We start from the raw sequence: 17,589 nt of genomic DNA, 5'->3' as shown, positions 1-17,589 counted from the left end.
GATTGTGTGTGTGTGTGTCTGTGTCTGTGTGTACTCTCCAGATTGCATGTTTTAAAAGCTACATCATTCAAAATGACTTATGAGTTGAAAGTGTAGAAAGCTGTTGCTAGTATAAAACAAGGGTGCTTTTAAAAAGCATTTATATATATATAAAACCAATTGTGAGACTCAGAACGAATGTTTTAGTGAAACTTTCTAAGAGACCGTTAGTCATGTAGCACTGACAAGAAAGAACATGTGTTAGAAGACAAATATTTAGAGAGAACATGAAAAGCTGTGTCTGAAGCCACTCAACTCAAATACTATTAGAAAATACAGAAATGAAAAAAAAATGCAAATAAAAACAGCTTTTGCTACTATTGTAGAAAGCAATGTTAAACATAGAGATTAGGCCATCACAGATAGGAAGTTAGAAAGTTCCCAAAGAGCAAAATAGAAAAAGCGGAGATTACATTGAAGAAGTTAGGATAAAGCACCGACCCATATTAATGTTTTGGAAACTTGCTTCTGTGAATAAAAGTTCTATGGAAACATAACCTCTGAAGGATATTATGTATGGTGCTTATTTCAGTTAAAACAACAACAACATGTTATAAAGGTAAATTCTAGAAACAGCTCCAGACTTTGTCTGTTGTTCTTTCCAGTGAGGTTTTCACAGATTTTTAAGGCAGAGGATGCAAACACACACACATTAAGGCAAAAGCTGAGATATGCATGCCAGTGTGTTTCCAATGGGTGGGTGGGGGATTATATTATAAATTCTCAATTCGGACCTGATTGTTCTGGACCAACGTCTTCTCCAGTGTGAATCACACTGGTACTGCCTGACAATGATGGAGGCTCCTGCTCTCCTTCACAGCTTTCTGGAAAAGAAGAAGAATATTCTGAGCAGCTTCTGTGCACCCCGTTGTTCTGTGATGTGCAATTAATACGTTCTCCTGCTTTCATTTTTTGTTATCCAGCTTCATGTAAGAGCTCCCTCCTGGACCAAATATAGGGTGTGTTTTTCAAACAAGAAATTGTGTTTGTAGAGCTGTATAATAATGAAAGCAGCTTTTTCTTTTTTTCTTTTTTTAAAAAAACGTACTGCATTATCGCTGTAGAGTTTTATACATGAAGAACAACTCCCCATAATAATCTAAACATTAAATCTTTCTGCCATGAAGAAAAAAAATGTATGCTATCAAAATAATTCATACTACTGGCCTTTTTTTCCTTATTCCTTTGTTTCAGATAAAGGGGAAAGAACATAGAACACCGAGGTTTCTAATAATCACTCTACCTATAAACGTTTGTCAAATCACTGGAAACAATAAATCTGTTCTTCCACCGTTTCTTTAACCACTAGAGTGCTGTTAAATACTGTGGATACATAAAGTTGGCAAATACTCTTCTTGTTGTATATTCAATCTATGTCATCCAAAGAGAGGGGAATAAGTGGAGGTTACAGGTGAGAAAAGTTTTGCATGTGCATTATTTATTCTACAATGGGAAGAATCCTTCCTGCAATTGCCTTGACCATGCTTTGAAAGACAGAGGTTCAAGTCCCAATCAGGATATTTAAAAGGCTGCTAGTAAGCATAACTCAAATAAGTCGTCTGACGGCCAATTTCTCACATTAATATGTGCACTGGGCAGCAATTCCGTGCCCACTAACTAGGAAGTAAATCTCTCTGAACTAAACAGGCCTTGCTTCTAAGTAAACATTTGTAAGACATGTATAAGATTGCATTCTTAATATTTTTATTAGTTTCACTGAAAATTATAAATCTTGCAGTTGCATTATGCATCAATAATGGTTTATTCTTAATGAAGAAAAAATGACCCGTAAGTTTATCTCTCTCACCCCAGCTTTACGGTGAATATGTCTTCTTAATTTGTGTGTCGAGGTCCCCAGGGCCACATCACACAGAAATTTTTGTTTAAGGTTTTTGGCATAATTTTGGCCACAGCTTTATTACAATACAAAAATGTGAGTGGTTGCTTAGGCATTGGTTGCAACTATCTGCCCCCCCCCATGGGGGACAGACTGACATTCCGCACGCCTGCGAAAGTCAGAAAAGGGGAATACACTTGGGGGTAGCGACGGAGCAGGGAACCTGCCCTCAGCCCTCCCCAAATACAACCAGGGGGCTCTTGCGTGGCCCTAGCCCCTTGACAGGGTGGACAAAAGCAATAGTGAGCCCCTGTATTCCTTTAATGAAATCCCTTGCAGCAGCAGCATTAGAGGGGCAGGCATAGCCAATCCATGCCCCTCAACCAACTAACCCATAAACCAATGCCTAACCGCAACCTTACAAGTTGTGACGATTTGCTACACAGTAGGCAAAAACCAAATGGCCCCAGCCAATCAGCCAGATGGACAAAATTCCTACCGGGCCCCTGCCCCAAGAGCAGACGACCCCATGACAGGCATAGCAAGGTCAAAGCGAACAACTCTAAATATAGGGAGGGGGGACGAGCAATCCGATGCACGGGGTGAAAAGAGGAAGCTCTACGCCTCATGCAGGGAGTTTTAGCATTTCTGGCTGTCAATCAACAAATGGCAACATTAACTTCTTCCCAACAACAAGGGAAGCACAATCACAACAGTGGCCAACGATCAATTAGCCCGCCCCACAACTTTGGAGTGTCCTGTCAGCCCCCACAGCAACACGTGCTCTCCATGAAGGAGAACACGCTTTGTCTGAACCTGGTGATATGTAACATTATTGAATATCTCTCCCCTCCTGACTGAAAAAAGACCAAAGTATATCACCCTCACAGCTTCTACTTCTCCTTCTTCAAACTCAGCCCTCCAGTTAACTCTTGACTGAATACTCTCCCAAGCCACTTTCTATCTAAACTGAGAGACTCCTTTCTATAGCTGTAAATATTCTCCTCAGAATGGATCTGACACGCTGTCTAGGGCTGGGTGATATATCAATACATTGTCCAAAACCAGTATGAAGTTCATATCGTGATATACGTTTCATAATTTTTGACCTGGCAATATATTGGAGATCATGGTGTATGTGTGTGTTTTATGCAAAAACCACAATGTGGGGAAAACCATGAAGCCAATCAGCGCCTCTACATAGCTCCATCCTTCTTTCAGACATCATGATATATTGGGAGATCACAATGTTTAACTGGTGAGATATCATGATGTCAAAAACCAGATATCGCCCAGCCCTAACACAGACCAGAAGCAACTCTCAAGTCTCTCCTCTCTCTCTTCCTCCTGCTCTTTCTTAAATCATCTCCCTATCCTAGCACTCTCTCTGAAATAGCTCCTTTTATCTGCCCTCCCAAAGTGCTGGCTCCACCCTTCTCTGGTTGGCTGTCTTAGTAGCCAATCAGAGAGAGGCTGCAGCCCTCTGGTGGAATTCTAAGGCACTGCATCACCAGCTCAGCTGTTCGTCACATATACAGTACAGTTGTTTTACTTGTAAAGTAGTGGAGAAAGTGTTTTAACTTATCAAGTTCCCTATGTTGTCGGCCAATCAATCCATTTGGTCTACTTTGCCTGATGGCAACTTTCCAAGATCACAGACAGTGGTGCTATCCATCCATCTAACATAACAAAAACACCACTATATTCTCCTTCAACACTAAGAATAATCTCCAATATCCCATTGCTCTATCCATATCTTTGCCGACTCTCTTAAACAGGGAGCTTCCTGCTGACACTTTATTTAGCTCTGAAATTCCAAGAGGAAATCTTTATAAAAGCTATGGATGAGAACACAAATCCCTTACATGAGAAAGCCCTATATGAATTTTTAAAAAAAATGAAATGCAGACTCTAAGGGCAAATTTAACCCATTTTCCCCAGTTTTATAAGCTGTAGAAAGAGAAATAAAATCCAACTCATTTGAAGCAAAGCCATTCTTAATTACCTTTGCCTGCGCCAACATCCATCGTTTGGAAAATTAAATCCTTTTCAACAGCACCACTGAAGTCCTCATGGGGTTGAATGTGATTTCCCTGCTTAAGGCCTCTTCTGACCAACGTGAGTCCAACTGTTTGGCCAGTATGCCGCAGAACCTCCACTGCTTGCTGGTTGGTAAAACCCTGAAGATTTGTTCCATCCACCTGAATGATTAAATGTGTTTTAATTTCCAGCAGGCCACTATAAAGAAGATAAACGTGCAAGAAGTGTGTAATTCAAAATGAGCCAAATCTCATCTTAGCCACTTGCAAAATGTCACGTCTTATTTTGGTCTCCAGCCACTTTTATCTATTATTGCTTTGTTGTCTCTGAATATGAGCATCCCAGAAAACCACATTCAGATTCATTTATCTTTCAGTGTTTAGATTTATACAAAGCCACTGTGAAAGAAAAGGACTGGGTTTATGTAGCTTTGTAATATCATAACCAAATTGTCACTTTCCTTCTTGGTTTCTACTGCTGAGTAACAGTCTGGTGTTATAAGTGTTCACATGATAACCAACAGCAGCACTTTGATATATTTGTGTCATCAGTGACAGCTGGGGTGACCAAATGATTGATACAAGAAAAACTGGAAGAACAGAGCAATTGTGTTTTCTCTCTGTATGGGTACAGCTAATGTGATTGCATTAATAACCATGTTTCCAAGTGCAGATCAATGAAAACAGGCATGCAAAAACCTGTCTTTGGAACAGACACCTGCATTTGATGATGGAGCTATTACAAACAGGCCCGTGTGAATTAGCCATTCCAGTTTCTTTTATGCAGTCTATTCATAGCCGCTTCAAACACTGAATCTAATCAGCCTTCTGCTGGACACATGTCTCCACACCAAGGAGATGGCCCAATCCTATGGCTGGCTATTCAATGTTTAGCATAAGGTGTATTTTCTGTTAGACAAAAGGTATGTAAGGTTCTAAATAAATCAATTGTTTTGGTCAACTGTGCCACGGGGTGGGATGAGGATCATAAAAGTGAGCGTAATAAAAGCAAGTATTCAATAAAATCACTCCTCTATGATTACTTACTGCTATAATTTGGTCTCCAACGTGGATTCTACCATCATGTTCAACTGCACTGCCTTTTGTGATACTCTTTACAAAAATACCAGAAGGTTCTGTGGTTGAAAAGGGAAAAACCTCATGCAATTAAAACTACTTTTCAGCTCTTGCTACATCAGCACCTAGGACCCGAGTCCAAAATCCCAGACACAGCACAGAAACATTTCGCTGTTCTCTATCATACCAAAAAACGCCCAAGCACTTAACCTTAGTACTATGATGTAAGTCCAAAGTCTCATTGAGGACGTTTTCCCCTAAGGGTTGCACCACGCATTACAGGATATAAGCTTACATTTTAATGCATAGATGCATACAAGGAGGCAGCCCCAGTTAAATGCCGGCTTCTTTGAACATGCACAGCCTCCTGTCATCGTGCTGCAGTTCACACGGCCACCAACAGGCAGTCATGCAACTGCAGAGCAACAACAGACCGTCAGGCAAGCAAGCAAGAAAGCAGCTGGTAGCCCAGGTGAGCTATTTAAAGGAGAGTGGGAGGTGCTTTAGAGAGCGGTTAAGCAAGCTGCTCTTTAAAGTGTCTAACCCTCTCCAGCAGTGGGGAGGTTCCTGGTCACCTTGGATGCTTGTAATGGCCTGGCTACCTTCCCCTTCAGCTACTGGTATTTTAATGGAACCTGAAGATGGTGCTTTTGAAGTCCCACTTGGCCCACCATTCAAAAGCCTGAAAATTGGTTAAAATAGCCTGAGCCCTGTCCATAATGACTGTCAGTAGCTCTCCAGGGTTTCAGTAAGAAGTCCTTTCTACCCATACCTGGAGATACCAGGGATTGGACTCTAAGACCTCTTGTGTGCAAATCATGGCATCTGCCACCAAGCTATAGCCCTCCACAGATCTGGTCTTAATATTACCTGAGGTTTTGTCTCCAATGTAACCAGCAATAGTTATTCCTAATCCTTGGATGTTTTTTGTGAGTTCCACATCAAACATATTTCCATTAGCATCATTTTCAACTTGTGTTTCTTCATCTCTCTTAGAAAAAAGAAAACAAAACAAAAAACAAATGAAAGAATGTCCCATGAGGGACAAAAATTTTGGTACGTATTTTCCAAACCAATTCAGGTACCAAAATTGCAAATAGATAGCATGGAACTGGAATGATAGTTGTACAGATGGCAACCCTCCAAAATAACTGCTGAAAATGTTAGTTTTACTTGTCTTCAAAGTACCTATTTATACAGCTCAATCCAGCTATACTGATGTACTATTCTGATTTACAGATTTATGATGTATTCTGCACTTGTTTTATTGATGTTGTTTTATTGTTGATTTTATGCTGTTCACCTCCCTTACATTTGTTAAAATGTTATCCGTGAAGAAATGTTTGCAAATAAGTAAGATAACGAAAATAAATAAACAAATTTTTTTTGCGATTTGGGGCTCCATGAAGTGTTTTGCAGTTTTGAGGTCCTTCAAGATTCAGTTCCACAGATATTACTATCATGCAAGAGAAGTAAACTAAAGGTCAGGGTAAATTTTATTATTACTGAAATGTTTCAAAATAAAAGATATGCACACAAATATTAAAATTGAAATAACAAGAGGATATGTGATTCAGGCAAATAAAACGACAACTTGGTCCTGAAACTTTCATTTCAGGAGCTAACACTTAAAGACAAAAGGGTTGTATTCAATGTAGTGCTAAGCTCGGGACCCGTCAGTCCAAAAAATTATCAAGAATGCAGCAGGACTGCCAACCCTCTCTTTCACCCCCATGTGCCCCCTAAAATCTGTTGCAGGGGTTCCCATATCCCTCTGGAGCAGATTTAAGGAAAAGAGGAACTCCTTGTGCTGGTAGAGTTAGAATATGACCAAATTGTTTTACTGAAAATACCATAGACAAACAAATATTCAACAGAGTAGCTTTAAGTGAAAGTGGTGAGTAGAAGTGTTTGAGTTTTTGCTTACTGCTGCTTTCATATCTGATTTTAACATCGCTGTCATTTGTATTTCCATTGTGCAATTCACTTTTAGACACCTGAGTGCAAAATATGCCAGCAACAACAATAATAATAATAGCTGTCAGGGAACTGCCATCAGCTCAGAGGTGAGAGGTGGAAGGGCAGCTGGGTTACAGGGAGCCTCCAAAGATCGTGAGAAGCAGCACTTCCTCCGCGGAGGAGGGAAGCCCCACCTCTAGTGGGGAAGACATGCAGGGCTCAGAAGATGCAAGAGAGAGCCAAGACACCATGCATGAGCAAAGCGGGGGGGGGAGGGAGGCAGGTCCCCCTTTACCCACACTCTCTCTGCATAGTAGGTTTACACGCAGAGAGGGGAAGCGTCGGATGGGGGTCAAGAGACTACTCTGCTGGGGAAAGTTTAAGGACCGCCCACTCTCAGATTCTGCTAGTGACTGAGCAAGACATGGAAGTGAGACGTTCTGCACTGTAAATGTTTTTGCACCAATAATAAAGCCTTTTGAAAAGACCAGTGGGGATCTTGCCTGTTCGCTCTCGAGCAACCACGCCAGTAGGCATAACAAGAGCCATAATTCTTGATACTATGAAAGTCAACAGGAAATAGAGCTAAGGTTCGCCTATAACATATGGGTTGAATCTGATAATGTCCAGAGACCTTCAAAACATATTTGGTGGGGCGGGGTGCTGTAGATAGAGAACAGGGAGGTCCTGTTGCACAAGCAGAACTCCAGTTGTTTACACCCAGTGTGGCACAATGGATCTGCTAAAAAAAAATCCTCCTTTACTAATAATGATAACTAAATGATGAGCCATGATTTAACAGTGTATTATACAGATGACTTACGGGTAACATACTATGTATGCTAGAGAAAGGGGAGCACAAAGGACTCTAGGGGCAGGGAGAGGGGAAGGTCACTGAGTAAAACTGAACAAATGCAAATTCTACTTGGCAAAGTAAAAATAACTTGGGAACTGGGACATGTAACAATTAATAGCAGCTTTTTTGTGATGATTTCGGGGAGAGCCGATAGGCAAAGCTGCCGTGCTGCCTACTCTTTGTCCCTAAAAATAGCTATTAGTATAAATTCAACTATTAAAGGAAAGAAAGGCTTCTTTATAAACTAAAAGACTGTTTCCCAACCTTACGCATATGATGAGAAGCAATGGTTCAAATAATCTTTCAGGAATTCTTCCTGAAAACTGCAGGGGGAGAAAGTGCAGTGAAAAACTGTGAGGTCACTGGAACAAGCCATGCCTCCAGGCAGAAAGGTTTGAGCTTGATCCCCTCTTTATTTCCTTTATTTATTTCAGTATACAATTGTGGCAGTCACAGTTCCACTGAGTAGCACCTCATTTTGCTGAATAAAATCAGCTCAACTGATGCATCAAGTTCGACAGCTGTCAGATTATCTGTACAGGGTGCTGAGACTCTCTACATGTTACTGTAGATTTTTTTTCTTTCTTAAGACGCAGAAAAATACGTGTGTTGTTTTACTGCATGATATTTCTTTGTTTTCGCACACCCAACGCCTCAGATTGCCTCTCCCATTTCTCACGTTACTAACTGCAATCTTGCTTGGCATCCCTTCGGAACGTTAAGCGAAGGACTCATTTGTGAACAGGAGAACGCAGAGGGATTCAGGGCGAGGGAATTGAGGGAGCCTTTCAGAGAGCAAAGAAAGAGAGCCAGAACAGCAAAACAGAGAAGTGAAGGGTATACAGCATGCAATGAAGGTGGCAGCTGGCTAGCTGGCACACAGCTAGCAGCAGCTGAAGTTGTAGCAGCTGACCTAGGTGAAGAGCTGCAGCTGTGTGCCGGCTGGCACAGAAAGGAAAAGGCTGATGGTTGCTGGGGGTGATGAGGTGGGTGGGGGAGGCAGGAGGAAGAGAGGCATATTGGGAGAAACTGTTTTAATAATCCAGCTGGACTGAAAGGGCTGCCACAGAGTAAGTGGGAGGTGTTGCAAAACACTGATTGCTCAGCTGTTGTTGAAGCATCGTTCAAGTGGCACATTGAGGTTAGTGGGTTAGAAATTATTTGCATGTTTTTATGTCTGGCTCCTCAGAGTTCCCAGTGCGCCGATGCACTACTGACTACCGTGAGGGATTGATTGATTGATTTTTAAGTATGGTGATAAGCACACTCTATTTATATGCCTTTGGATTAAGAAAATAGTGAGCCATGAATTCTAAATAATGAACCAGCATTGAAGTCTCTATTGCCAGTGCAGCTTCTTAAACTGACCTTGTCAAATCATTACCTGGTTATCCATCATAAAGGTTTGTACTGGTGTTCCTGGAGGAACTGCTGGTGGTGTGGGCTCCTCAAGTGGGCCTCTGGCTATAACCAACTTCACTCTGTTTCCACACTGCCTCAAGACTTGCGCCACCTGCTCGCTGCTCATTCCAGCCAGCTCTGTATCACCAATTTTCAATATGTGATCTCCACTGCGCAGGCTACCATGCTAGATGAGGAAAAAAACCAATTACTTCACTGGCAAAATATAGAGATGCACCCCAACAAGAAATTACTATAATAATTATAATAATTTATTATTTATACCCCACCCATCTGGCTGAGTTTCCCCAGCTACTCTGGGCAGCTCCCAATCGAGTATTAAAAACAATACAGCATTAACAGTACTAGTATTGCAACAATAACGATATAGGAGAATTCAAAAAACTTGTTTATGCTCTAATGTATTATCTGTTGTTGCAGCAGTAAAATAATAAACACAGGTAAAAGCGATGCCAAGATGCTTGGGGGGGGGGATTGCAATGAGAAGAGAGTAGCGAAAATTGGGAGCATCTTTTGCACCTAGCACTGCTTGGTAGGGTTTTAGTGAAAAGAAACGAAGTGGGATTTAGCGCAAACAACAACAACACCAAACCACAGTTTAGCATGTTGTCTAAACCATAAACTGTGGCCAATATCAGCTAGGATTTGTTTAAACAAGCCAGCTTCTTAGCCCGTGGTTTTAAGATGCTTCTGGCAAACAAACCTTCATGTTTGGCCATGAAGGAGGCAGATGTAGAAGCACTCTCCCTTCTCATGGTTTCTGGTAGATGGCAGCCCAGCTGGAAGAAGAATAGGAGGAAACCTCCAGAGAGCTTGCCAGTCAGCAGGGTGAAGCGGGTAGGAGAGAGAGAGAAGCTGAGGCTAGAGTGGACCATGCCTTTTCTCTCTCCACCTCTGGCGGCAACTTCAGCTGAGGGAGTCATAATTTTGCAACAGAATCTGCGCCTGCTGGATGGCAGCAGTGCTGTTCTTGGATGGCCGGTGGCACTGAGCACAGCTCCAACTGTTTCCTTCTTCCCTTTTGATATGTGCTTATATTGTTGCTGTTTTTTGGAGTGGGGCAGTTCTTAATTAATGAAGCAGTTTTCCCACACAAAAATGCTAACCCCCTCATTTTACTTCAAGAAAATAAAAGATGGGTACCGATTACAGTCGTACCTCAGAAGCCAAACACAATCCATTTCTGAAGTCCGTTCGACTTCCAAAATGTTCAGAAACCAAAGCTTCCAAAAAATAGTTCACAAACCGAAACACTCACTTCCAGGTTTGCGGTGTTCGGGAGCCAAAACGTCCCGAGAACTAAGCTGTTAAAAAACCAATTACGATTGTAGGTAAAATACTTATAAACTGTAATTCTATATCGTTCTGTGCTATAAACAAGAACATAGTTTGTGTACCTGATCAGCTATTCCTCCTGGAAGGATGGTTTTCACTATCACTCCAGTTGATTTTCCACCCACTATCCCAAATCCCAGGCCCGATCCATCATTCACCAGCTCAATGGTCTCCACATGCTGCCAGTGAACCTGAAAATATCAATATTGAAAGTTAATTTCAACAACAACAACAATAGAGGACAAGCATTTGTCTTGTTTCTAGTGTAACAGAGCACAGAACTGTAAACATGCTAAATATTGGCTGCATCCTCACTCTAGAAATCTGCCTATGAGTAATCACTAGGCAGCGTTATTCATTCTGAGCGTATTCAATGGCAAATCAACAGTGTTTACCGTCTCAATGAATTAGCTCAAAATGGGACCAGGAATCAAAATTAAAGCTTGTAGCTGAGAACGCATGTTCTTTTCTATGTAGGTATAGAAAAAGGAATTGAGACCCACTGCTCTGAAGCAGTCAATATAACAGAAAGATATAAAATTATGCATGCCATGGGTGATGAGATGTCTTTCTACCTCATAATCCAATGAAGCTCCATGGTAAAGGTGGTAGAAGCTCAATGTGTATTCAGATATATTCAGTATGCCTCTGAAAATTAGCATGGGGGAGAAGGCACAGGTTGGCCAGCGATTGAATACACAATTCCTCACTGCCCATTTGTTTGTCAGGAAAGGGCATCCAAGAGGGGAAATGTCAGCTACCCTAACATCCTGTGCGTGGCTCACCCAGATGGGTGAGCTGGAAGAGGTGGGCCATAGCACTGGCTGATGTAGAGGGATGTTCCAATGATGCACTACACCAGCATATAGAAGGGGCTTGTTAGCAGCTAAGAGGGACTGAGGTTCAACTTCCAAGTGGCAGACTGCAGCCATGGTGCTGTTAGATTTCTGTTAGGTGCATCTAGGTGTGTGACAGAGCCCTGAAAGAGAAGGTCCATCCTGTCTGGGAGAAAACGGCAGGACAACTGTGCTAACTACAGGATTGCCAAGAACCAAGGATGTCTGGGACAATGAGGCACCTGAAGAAAGGAGACAACTGTGGGCAGTATTGGATTGCATGGTCTTCTCAATTATAAGAAATTCAGGACAGAATTTTCGCAACTAGGGGTAGTATTCAACTAAATTACTGCACCAGCAGAAGCGACGACAATGATTCCTGCTAGCAAAAAAAAAACAAAAAACCTCTCTTTCCCCACATACCCCCTGAGCACCCCCAACCCCCCAAAAAATCTGTTCTGGAGGGTTGGAAGAATATCCAGAATAGTTTGCAAGGGGAGAAGAGGGAGATGAAAAAGATTAAGTCAAAGCCTAAGCACCTTTCTTCTGGAGAAACAGGTTTAATAGCCTCTATCACTATTAGGTGACTGATGGCTTCTTGCATGATTCACTGTACTTTAGGGAGTGTTATGTCAGTGATGGGTGGAATTGGTCTAGAGGGCAGTACTGATGTGAGTTCTTTGCTGCTGCTGTGCTTCAATGTAGACGCTTCCCAGAAGCATAGAATGCTATGGAGTCTTGCCCACAATCCAAATGGGTCTGATACCTTGGCTGGTACTTGGTCATCATTCTTGGAGCCTGAAGGCATGGGCTTGTTTCCATCTATGGATTCACCAAGTCTACCCTACCGCAAATAATCTGAAACTTAAAGGGCACTCAAAGCCAGGTGGGAGCAGCATGTGAAGAACCACAAATTCTGCACTTCTGACCTTCCTACTGAAGGAACATTGTTGCCTGAGCACTAGGAGACAAATTGACAGCGTGGAAAAACTTCCCTTGGAGATGCAGTTTGACTCAACCGCCTGCTTAATGTTCAGGGAGAAGATTATGCATGACTTTCTTGACCTTGAGGCAAGGGGTGATTAGTCTACAAGACTACGGAAAACAGCATATAAACTACAACCACCGACAAGCTAAGAAAAAGGAAGGCATGCTTGTTTTCAATGCTCATGCAATGTACTCACTGGATTGGAGTGGGCTGAGATTGTACTAGCAGCTGATGGGGACCGAGAAATCACAGGGCTGATAAGCTGAGGCAAGGCGCCCCTGGCCACAACCAGCTGGACACAATCCTTTGCTTTCTGTAGGATCCCGATAGCCTGTTGGTGCGTGATGGTCTGGTCAAGGGGTTGCCTGTTAATAGCAAGGATTTGATCGGCTTCCTGCAACCTTCCATCTCTATTGTAGGCAAGCAAAGGGTAAAAGAAATTATCAAAATTAAGTGCCACCAAATATTAGTTTGTCAGTTTTTCCAAAATAGTTTCTTTTAATCCTGTTTTTCTGTTTCCCCACCCAATTTTTTTTTTTAGAAAAAATCTTTCCCTACAGTTTTGCTGTGAGCAACTATTTTGGCACCCTGGTGATCAGCTTTCTTTGAAGCTAATCCCACTGCCACTGTCTCCTGGCTTCACCCCACAGCTACGGTAGTTCCTTCTCCCTGCACCCGCATCCGAGACTAAGCATATTACAAGTGGGTTGCTTCCAGCTCTTCCAGCTATAGCCTGGGAACTTCATTCTTGACTTTGAGCCTGCTGCTTAACAGAGCATGTGCTCTACTTCATTCACGGTACAAGTACTGAATATTCATCAATCCATACAGTTTACTTACCAAACACTGCCATCAGGTGTGTAAGAGGGAGGTGGGGAGGAGACTAGCTTTCCTTATTTAAAACCAAAGAAGCAAACTACATTGGAAAGGGCATCTTTCTGCTCTTAACTTAATCACGAAAGGGATTCATTCATTTGCTGGTGGAGAATGTATTTTCAGGGAAACACATAATCTGCCTTTCTTCGGACTTCAGTCAAAGTAAGCTGAATAAAAGTAAGCTGTGAGCCTAATTCACGTTTCTTTTTAGGATCAATAAATTTATTAAACAGTCTTTAAAACCTATGTGCCCAAAACATACTGGTCACAAACTAAGTCCTGTCAAGTGTCATTGCTTCCAACGGGAGAATGAAACTCATGTTTAATTCTCTTCTGCTGAAATCAATAGAATTTTAAAATATTTTTTATTTTTATTAATTTATATGCTGCCCTTTAAACCAAAAGCTCCCACAGCAGTACAAAACAACCTGCAGAATACACACATCAATACAGAAGAAGAATGAAACAAAGAAATATCAAGAATCAAAGAAATTATAGAAACCAACAGATTCACCATGTTAAAAAAAGGAAAACTAGGCAGGGGAAGGAGTTAACAATATACTGGTTGCAATGGGACAGAGTGTGAGAAGAGGAAATAGAGGTCATAAGAACTTTGGAATATTTATTTATTTATTTATTCATTCATTCATTCCTCGGCCACTCTGGGCGGCTCCCAAAAGAATATTAAAAAGAGTGGGATACTTTCTGGGCAGTCCTTATCCTTTGCCACACAACAAAGGAAAATTGCAACATGTATAAATGTATAAATGAACATGTATAAATGAACACAATGATTAAAAAATAGATAAACAATTTGGAAAATGAACCATTTCAGAAAGATCTGAAATTCAAACTGTACATGAATGGCATGAATATTACAATCTTTATAACTTCCAATGAGCTATCAATCGTGAGCAATATATCCCTTTGTAGCTGTTATACTATTGCTCATAACTAAAAGTGGCACGTCTCTTACAGATTTCTTCCCATCTCTAAAATCTGACTAAGAAAGTGGTTCCTGGCAATCTCACCTTTGTGCCACACTTCCGTCTTGAATCTCCTGCACAAATATGCCCAGTTCACCTCTATATTCACTCTTCAGGCCAACTACACTGAAGCCTAGGCCACCGCTTAGAGGCTTCACAAGTTCTATGGTTTCAACAAGGCGTCCCTGTAAGAAAAACCAGCACCATTTTGAAACAAATTCAGAAGCAATGTGGTTTCAAAGTTCGTGCACGTTTAACGAAACAAATTACAAATAAACAAACAGGCAATAATTAATCCAGTAGGGGCATAATGAACGGGTCCTGTTCTGATCACTGTGGTTAGGCAGTCTGGGCATCCCACAATGAAGCATCTCTTCACCCTTCTCTTTCAAGTTTTGGGACTAAGTACGGTTACCTTTACATATCCACCAGCATGTTCACTAACCAAAATTAGTGACAAATCACAGTTTGCAACCATGCAAAAGTGGGTTAGGAACTTGCGTTTGGAGTAACTACAGGTAGTGCTAACATTTGGGAGGCAAAGCTCGTAAAAATCGAGAAAACTTGTGGCATGTTCCTAATCCCCTAGCACAGGCACGTCCAACTCCCAAGAGACTGCAATCTACTCCCAGTATAGGAAAACTGGCAGTGATCTACCCACTGTCGTTGGAGAGAGGAGGAGCATGCGTGGGGTGGCTAGGTGGGTGGGTGGAAGGAAGGAAGGAAGGGATGGATGGATTGCCCAGAGTTGTTTAGCTTTTTTTAGGGAGTGCCCCAGAGTTGTTGAGCATTTTGGAGGGATGATTGGCACAGGGTTGATGAGCTTTTTTAGGGGAGAGTACCATGAGCTACAGAGCTATTTTTGGGGACTAATGCACAGGGTTGTGGAGTTATTTTTAGGGGGGGTGTCATAACTCGCACACCAAACAATCCACACCTTTGAAACACACACGGTGCTAAAGCCAACTTTCATTTCCCAAATCGCCAGCAGCGGGCACCCAATGACTGCCCAAGGGGGGGGCGGGGTGGATACATTCATTGCCCACTACAGCTGGATCCCACTTAGGGATCAATTAGATCATCTGGGGATCTACCTGTAGATTGCGGTCAACCGGTTGGACCTGTCTGCCCTAGCAGAAGGCCACAGTGTCAGACAGTTAATTCAAGTTATGAAGTCCTACCTGTGCCATATTTCTGATCAGTAGTTCAAAGTCATCACTAGCAGACTTCACAATAATCTGAGGAGATCGGGCAGCTACTTCTAGCCCACTAGAAAGACTGCCATTCTGCTGAGCCAACAGATAGGATTCATTTGGGAGTGAAGTCTCCACAATAGCAGCATGATGAGAAAGCTGTAGGAGCTCGCCAGATGAGGAGATAGAAGGTGCAACATGTACCTAAAAAATTATGCAACATTACTGGATTTTATTTGTGAAGAACACAAGAACACACAGTTACTGGGCAAAACACACAAAACAAAATAGAAAAAACCCACACATAATCCAACATTGGAGGTTTATCATGCCCTTAATGATACGACACGTGTTCAAAACAGTGTTAAAACATTACAGAAGTCATGAAACAAATCATGGAACACTGTATGATAAATATTGTACACACTGTGGCCTAAGAATCAACTGTAATTGAAATTTGGTATAACCACACATTGACTTTCTTAGTGGCAGTTAAGAAGTTATTTTGGGGGGCGGGGAACATGAGGGCACAGAAAATGGCATGTAGACGGTAAGATTTTTAGAAGGATAACAATAAAGGGGCTTTTGGCAATAGTTTGAGAAGAAATATAAGGAAGTGATGGACAGAGAAACCTGAGCTGGAATGGCATAAAATTTATAACCAAAGACTAGAAAATGTAAGTGAACATTAGCAACTGCTTTACCACATAGACTGAGAAAAATATACACTGGGAGTTAGGACAAAGACTTGAGGTGTAGATCCTCAAATGCAGATCTGGTGGTCCCACCCATTAATAAAGAAATATTGGGAAGAAGTAATCAGATTAATCACACTAATGACCCTTTAGGTTATACCATTAAATCCTTGGACAGTTTTGTTGGGCTATCTAGATGATCACATTAAACCCCAAATAACTGGTGTGGAATTTATTAACTGTTGTCAATCTGTCAGTAGCTCAAATATGCAACAGCAAGCAACCACATATGATAAAAGAATAGGAGAAATGCTTTGAAATGGTCCAACTGCGTCACAAACAAAAAAAGGAAAATTTTAGAAGTAAATTACTTCTGTAGATTGAAGGTATAAAAAAACAGATATGGTATGGCTACAGATAACTATAACAGCTTTTCTGCATAGTATACTATACTTTCTGAAACTATATTGCTTATTGATTGCTAATAATTATTATGTAGGGAGATAAGGCGCTCTTCAATTATTTCTAATATATGAACAGAATGTTGTATATTTATGTACTTGTGTTAGGTATGTCTGGGGTCCCAAACCGTGGTGCATCTGCATTTAATATTCATATTGATTTTCAATTATATTTTCATTGCTTCTTTTATTCCTTATATTATATTTTCCTTTATTACCATTTGAATTTTGTGGAACATAAGAAATAAAAGAAGCAATAAAATTACAATTCGAAATCACACAGCATCTAGCACGACACATTACAAATGCTATAGCCAGCAGAAACCAGCTGAAAGAAGCAATGGTCCATAGGATTATTTCTAAACTTTGGGGAATATAGCACCAGGAGAAGATCTTAGACATTACAAACAAAACATTTGGATAGATCATTCTATAGCAGCCTAAGGGCTATTTTGGGTGCATCCACTGTCAAAAGACAGAATGCTGGAAAATATGGCTTAATGTTCTCATAAGGAAAACAAAGGCCATCTTTCTTGAAATATAAAATGGGGACAGGCTTCAATGCTTTTATCAAATCACAGCTCTTGGAAGCTCATCAAGCTATTACTTCTCCCCTCTCTTAGGGAACAACATAGCATGCTTCTGCTAATGCAAAGAAACTGCTTTAGAAAGAAAATATTTCTCTCTTACTACCCTTCCAAAGGTAGAATGTGAAAAAGTCAAGGTGAATCAATGATTTTTAAAATATATATATTAAAAAATGTTTTAATTTAAATTGGATTTTGTTTTAATTTAAATCAATCTTTTTAATTTAAATTGGATTTTTAAAGTAAAATGCTTTTGGAGGAAAAAAATCTTTCTAAAGATAGTTTTCTATTTAAGTTACATTATAGTCCAAAGGCCATCAGGAAATAAGGATTTGTTTTAAGTTTTTCATGTGTGCTGAAACTCAGTCTAAGTTGTTGGTGTTTTTTTAAAAGTTTAACCACA

At 41.0% G+C, this 17,589-nt stretch overlaps 1 protein-coding gene across 34 annotated transcripts in view; it reads right to left on the bottom strand.

The window, feature by feature from the left end:
• The window catches only part of MPDZ (multiple PDZ domain crumbs cell polarity complex component), a 107,685-nt gene that overhangs the window by 71,502 nt on the left and 18,594 nt on the right, over nucleotides 1-17,589 (bottom strand). For all 34 annotated transcript variants that reach the window (XM_083419200.1, XM_083419226.1, XM_083419227.1 and 31 more), the window contains exons 4-12: nucleotides 15,432-15,647; nucleotides 14,296-14,435; nucleotides 12,585-12,798; nucleotides 10,627-10,755; nucleotides 9,192-9,395; nucleotides 5,863-5,983; nucleotides 4,963-5,051; nucleotides 3,882-4,077; nucleotides 774-863 (exon numbers count right to left, since the gene is read on the bottom strand). In XM_083419200.1, coding sequence (XP_083275326.1) covers nucleotides 774-863; nucleotides 3,882-4,077; nucleotides 4,963-5,051; nucleotides 5,863-5,983; nucleotides 9,192-9,395; nucleotides 10,627-10,755; nucleotides 12,585-12,798; nucleotides 14,296-14,435; nucleotides 15,432-15,647 — 1,399 coding nt within the window. The remainder of the gene's footprint in view (nucleotides 1-773; nucleotides 864-3,881; nucleotides 4,078-4,962; nucleotides 5,052-5,862; nucleotides 5,984-9,191; nucleotides 9,396-10,626; nucleotides 10,756-12,584; nucleotides 12,799-14,295; nucleotides 14,436-15,431; nucleotides 15,648-17,589) is intronic.

Source organism: Podarcis tiliguerta (genome assembly GCF_965153285.1).
Source record: "Podarcis tiliguerta genome assembly, chromosome: 17".
Lineage (NCBI taxonomy): Eukaryota > Metazoa > Chordata > Lepidosauria > Squamata > Lacertidae > Podarcis > Podarcis tiliguerta.
The sequence above is the reverse complement of the archived record's forward strand: the minus strand, read 5'-3'. Positions and strand labels throughout refer to the sequence as shown.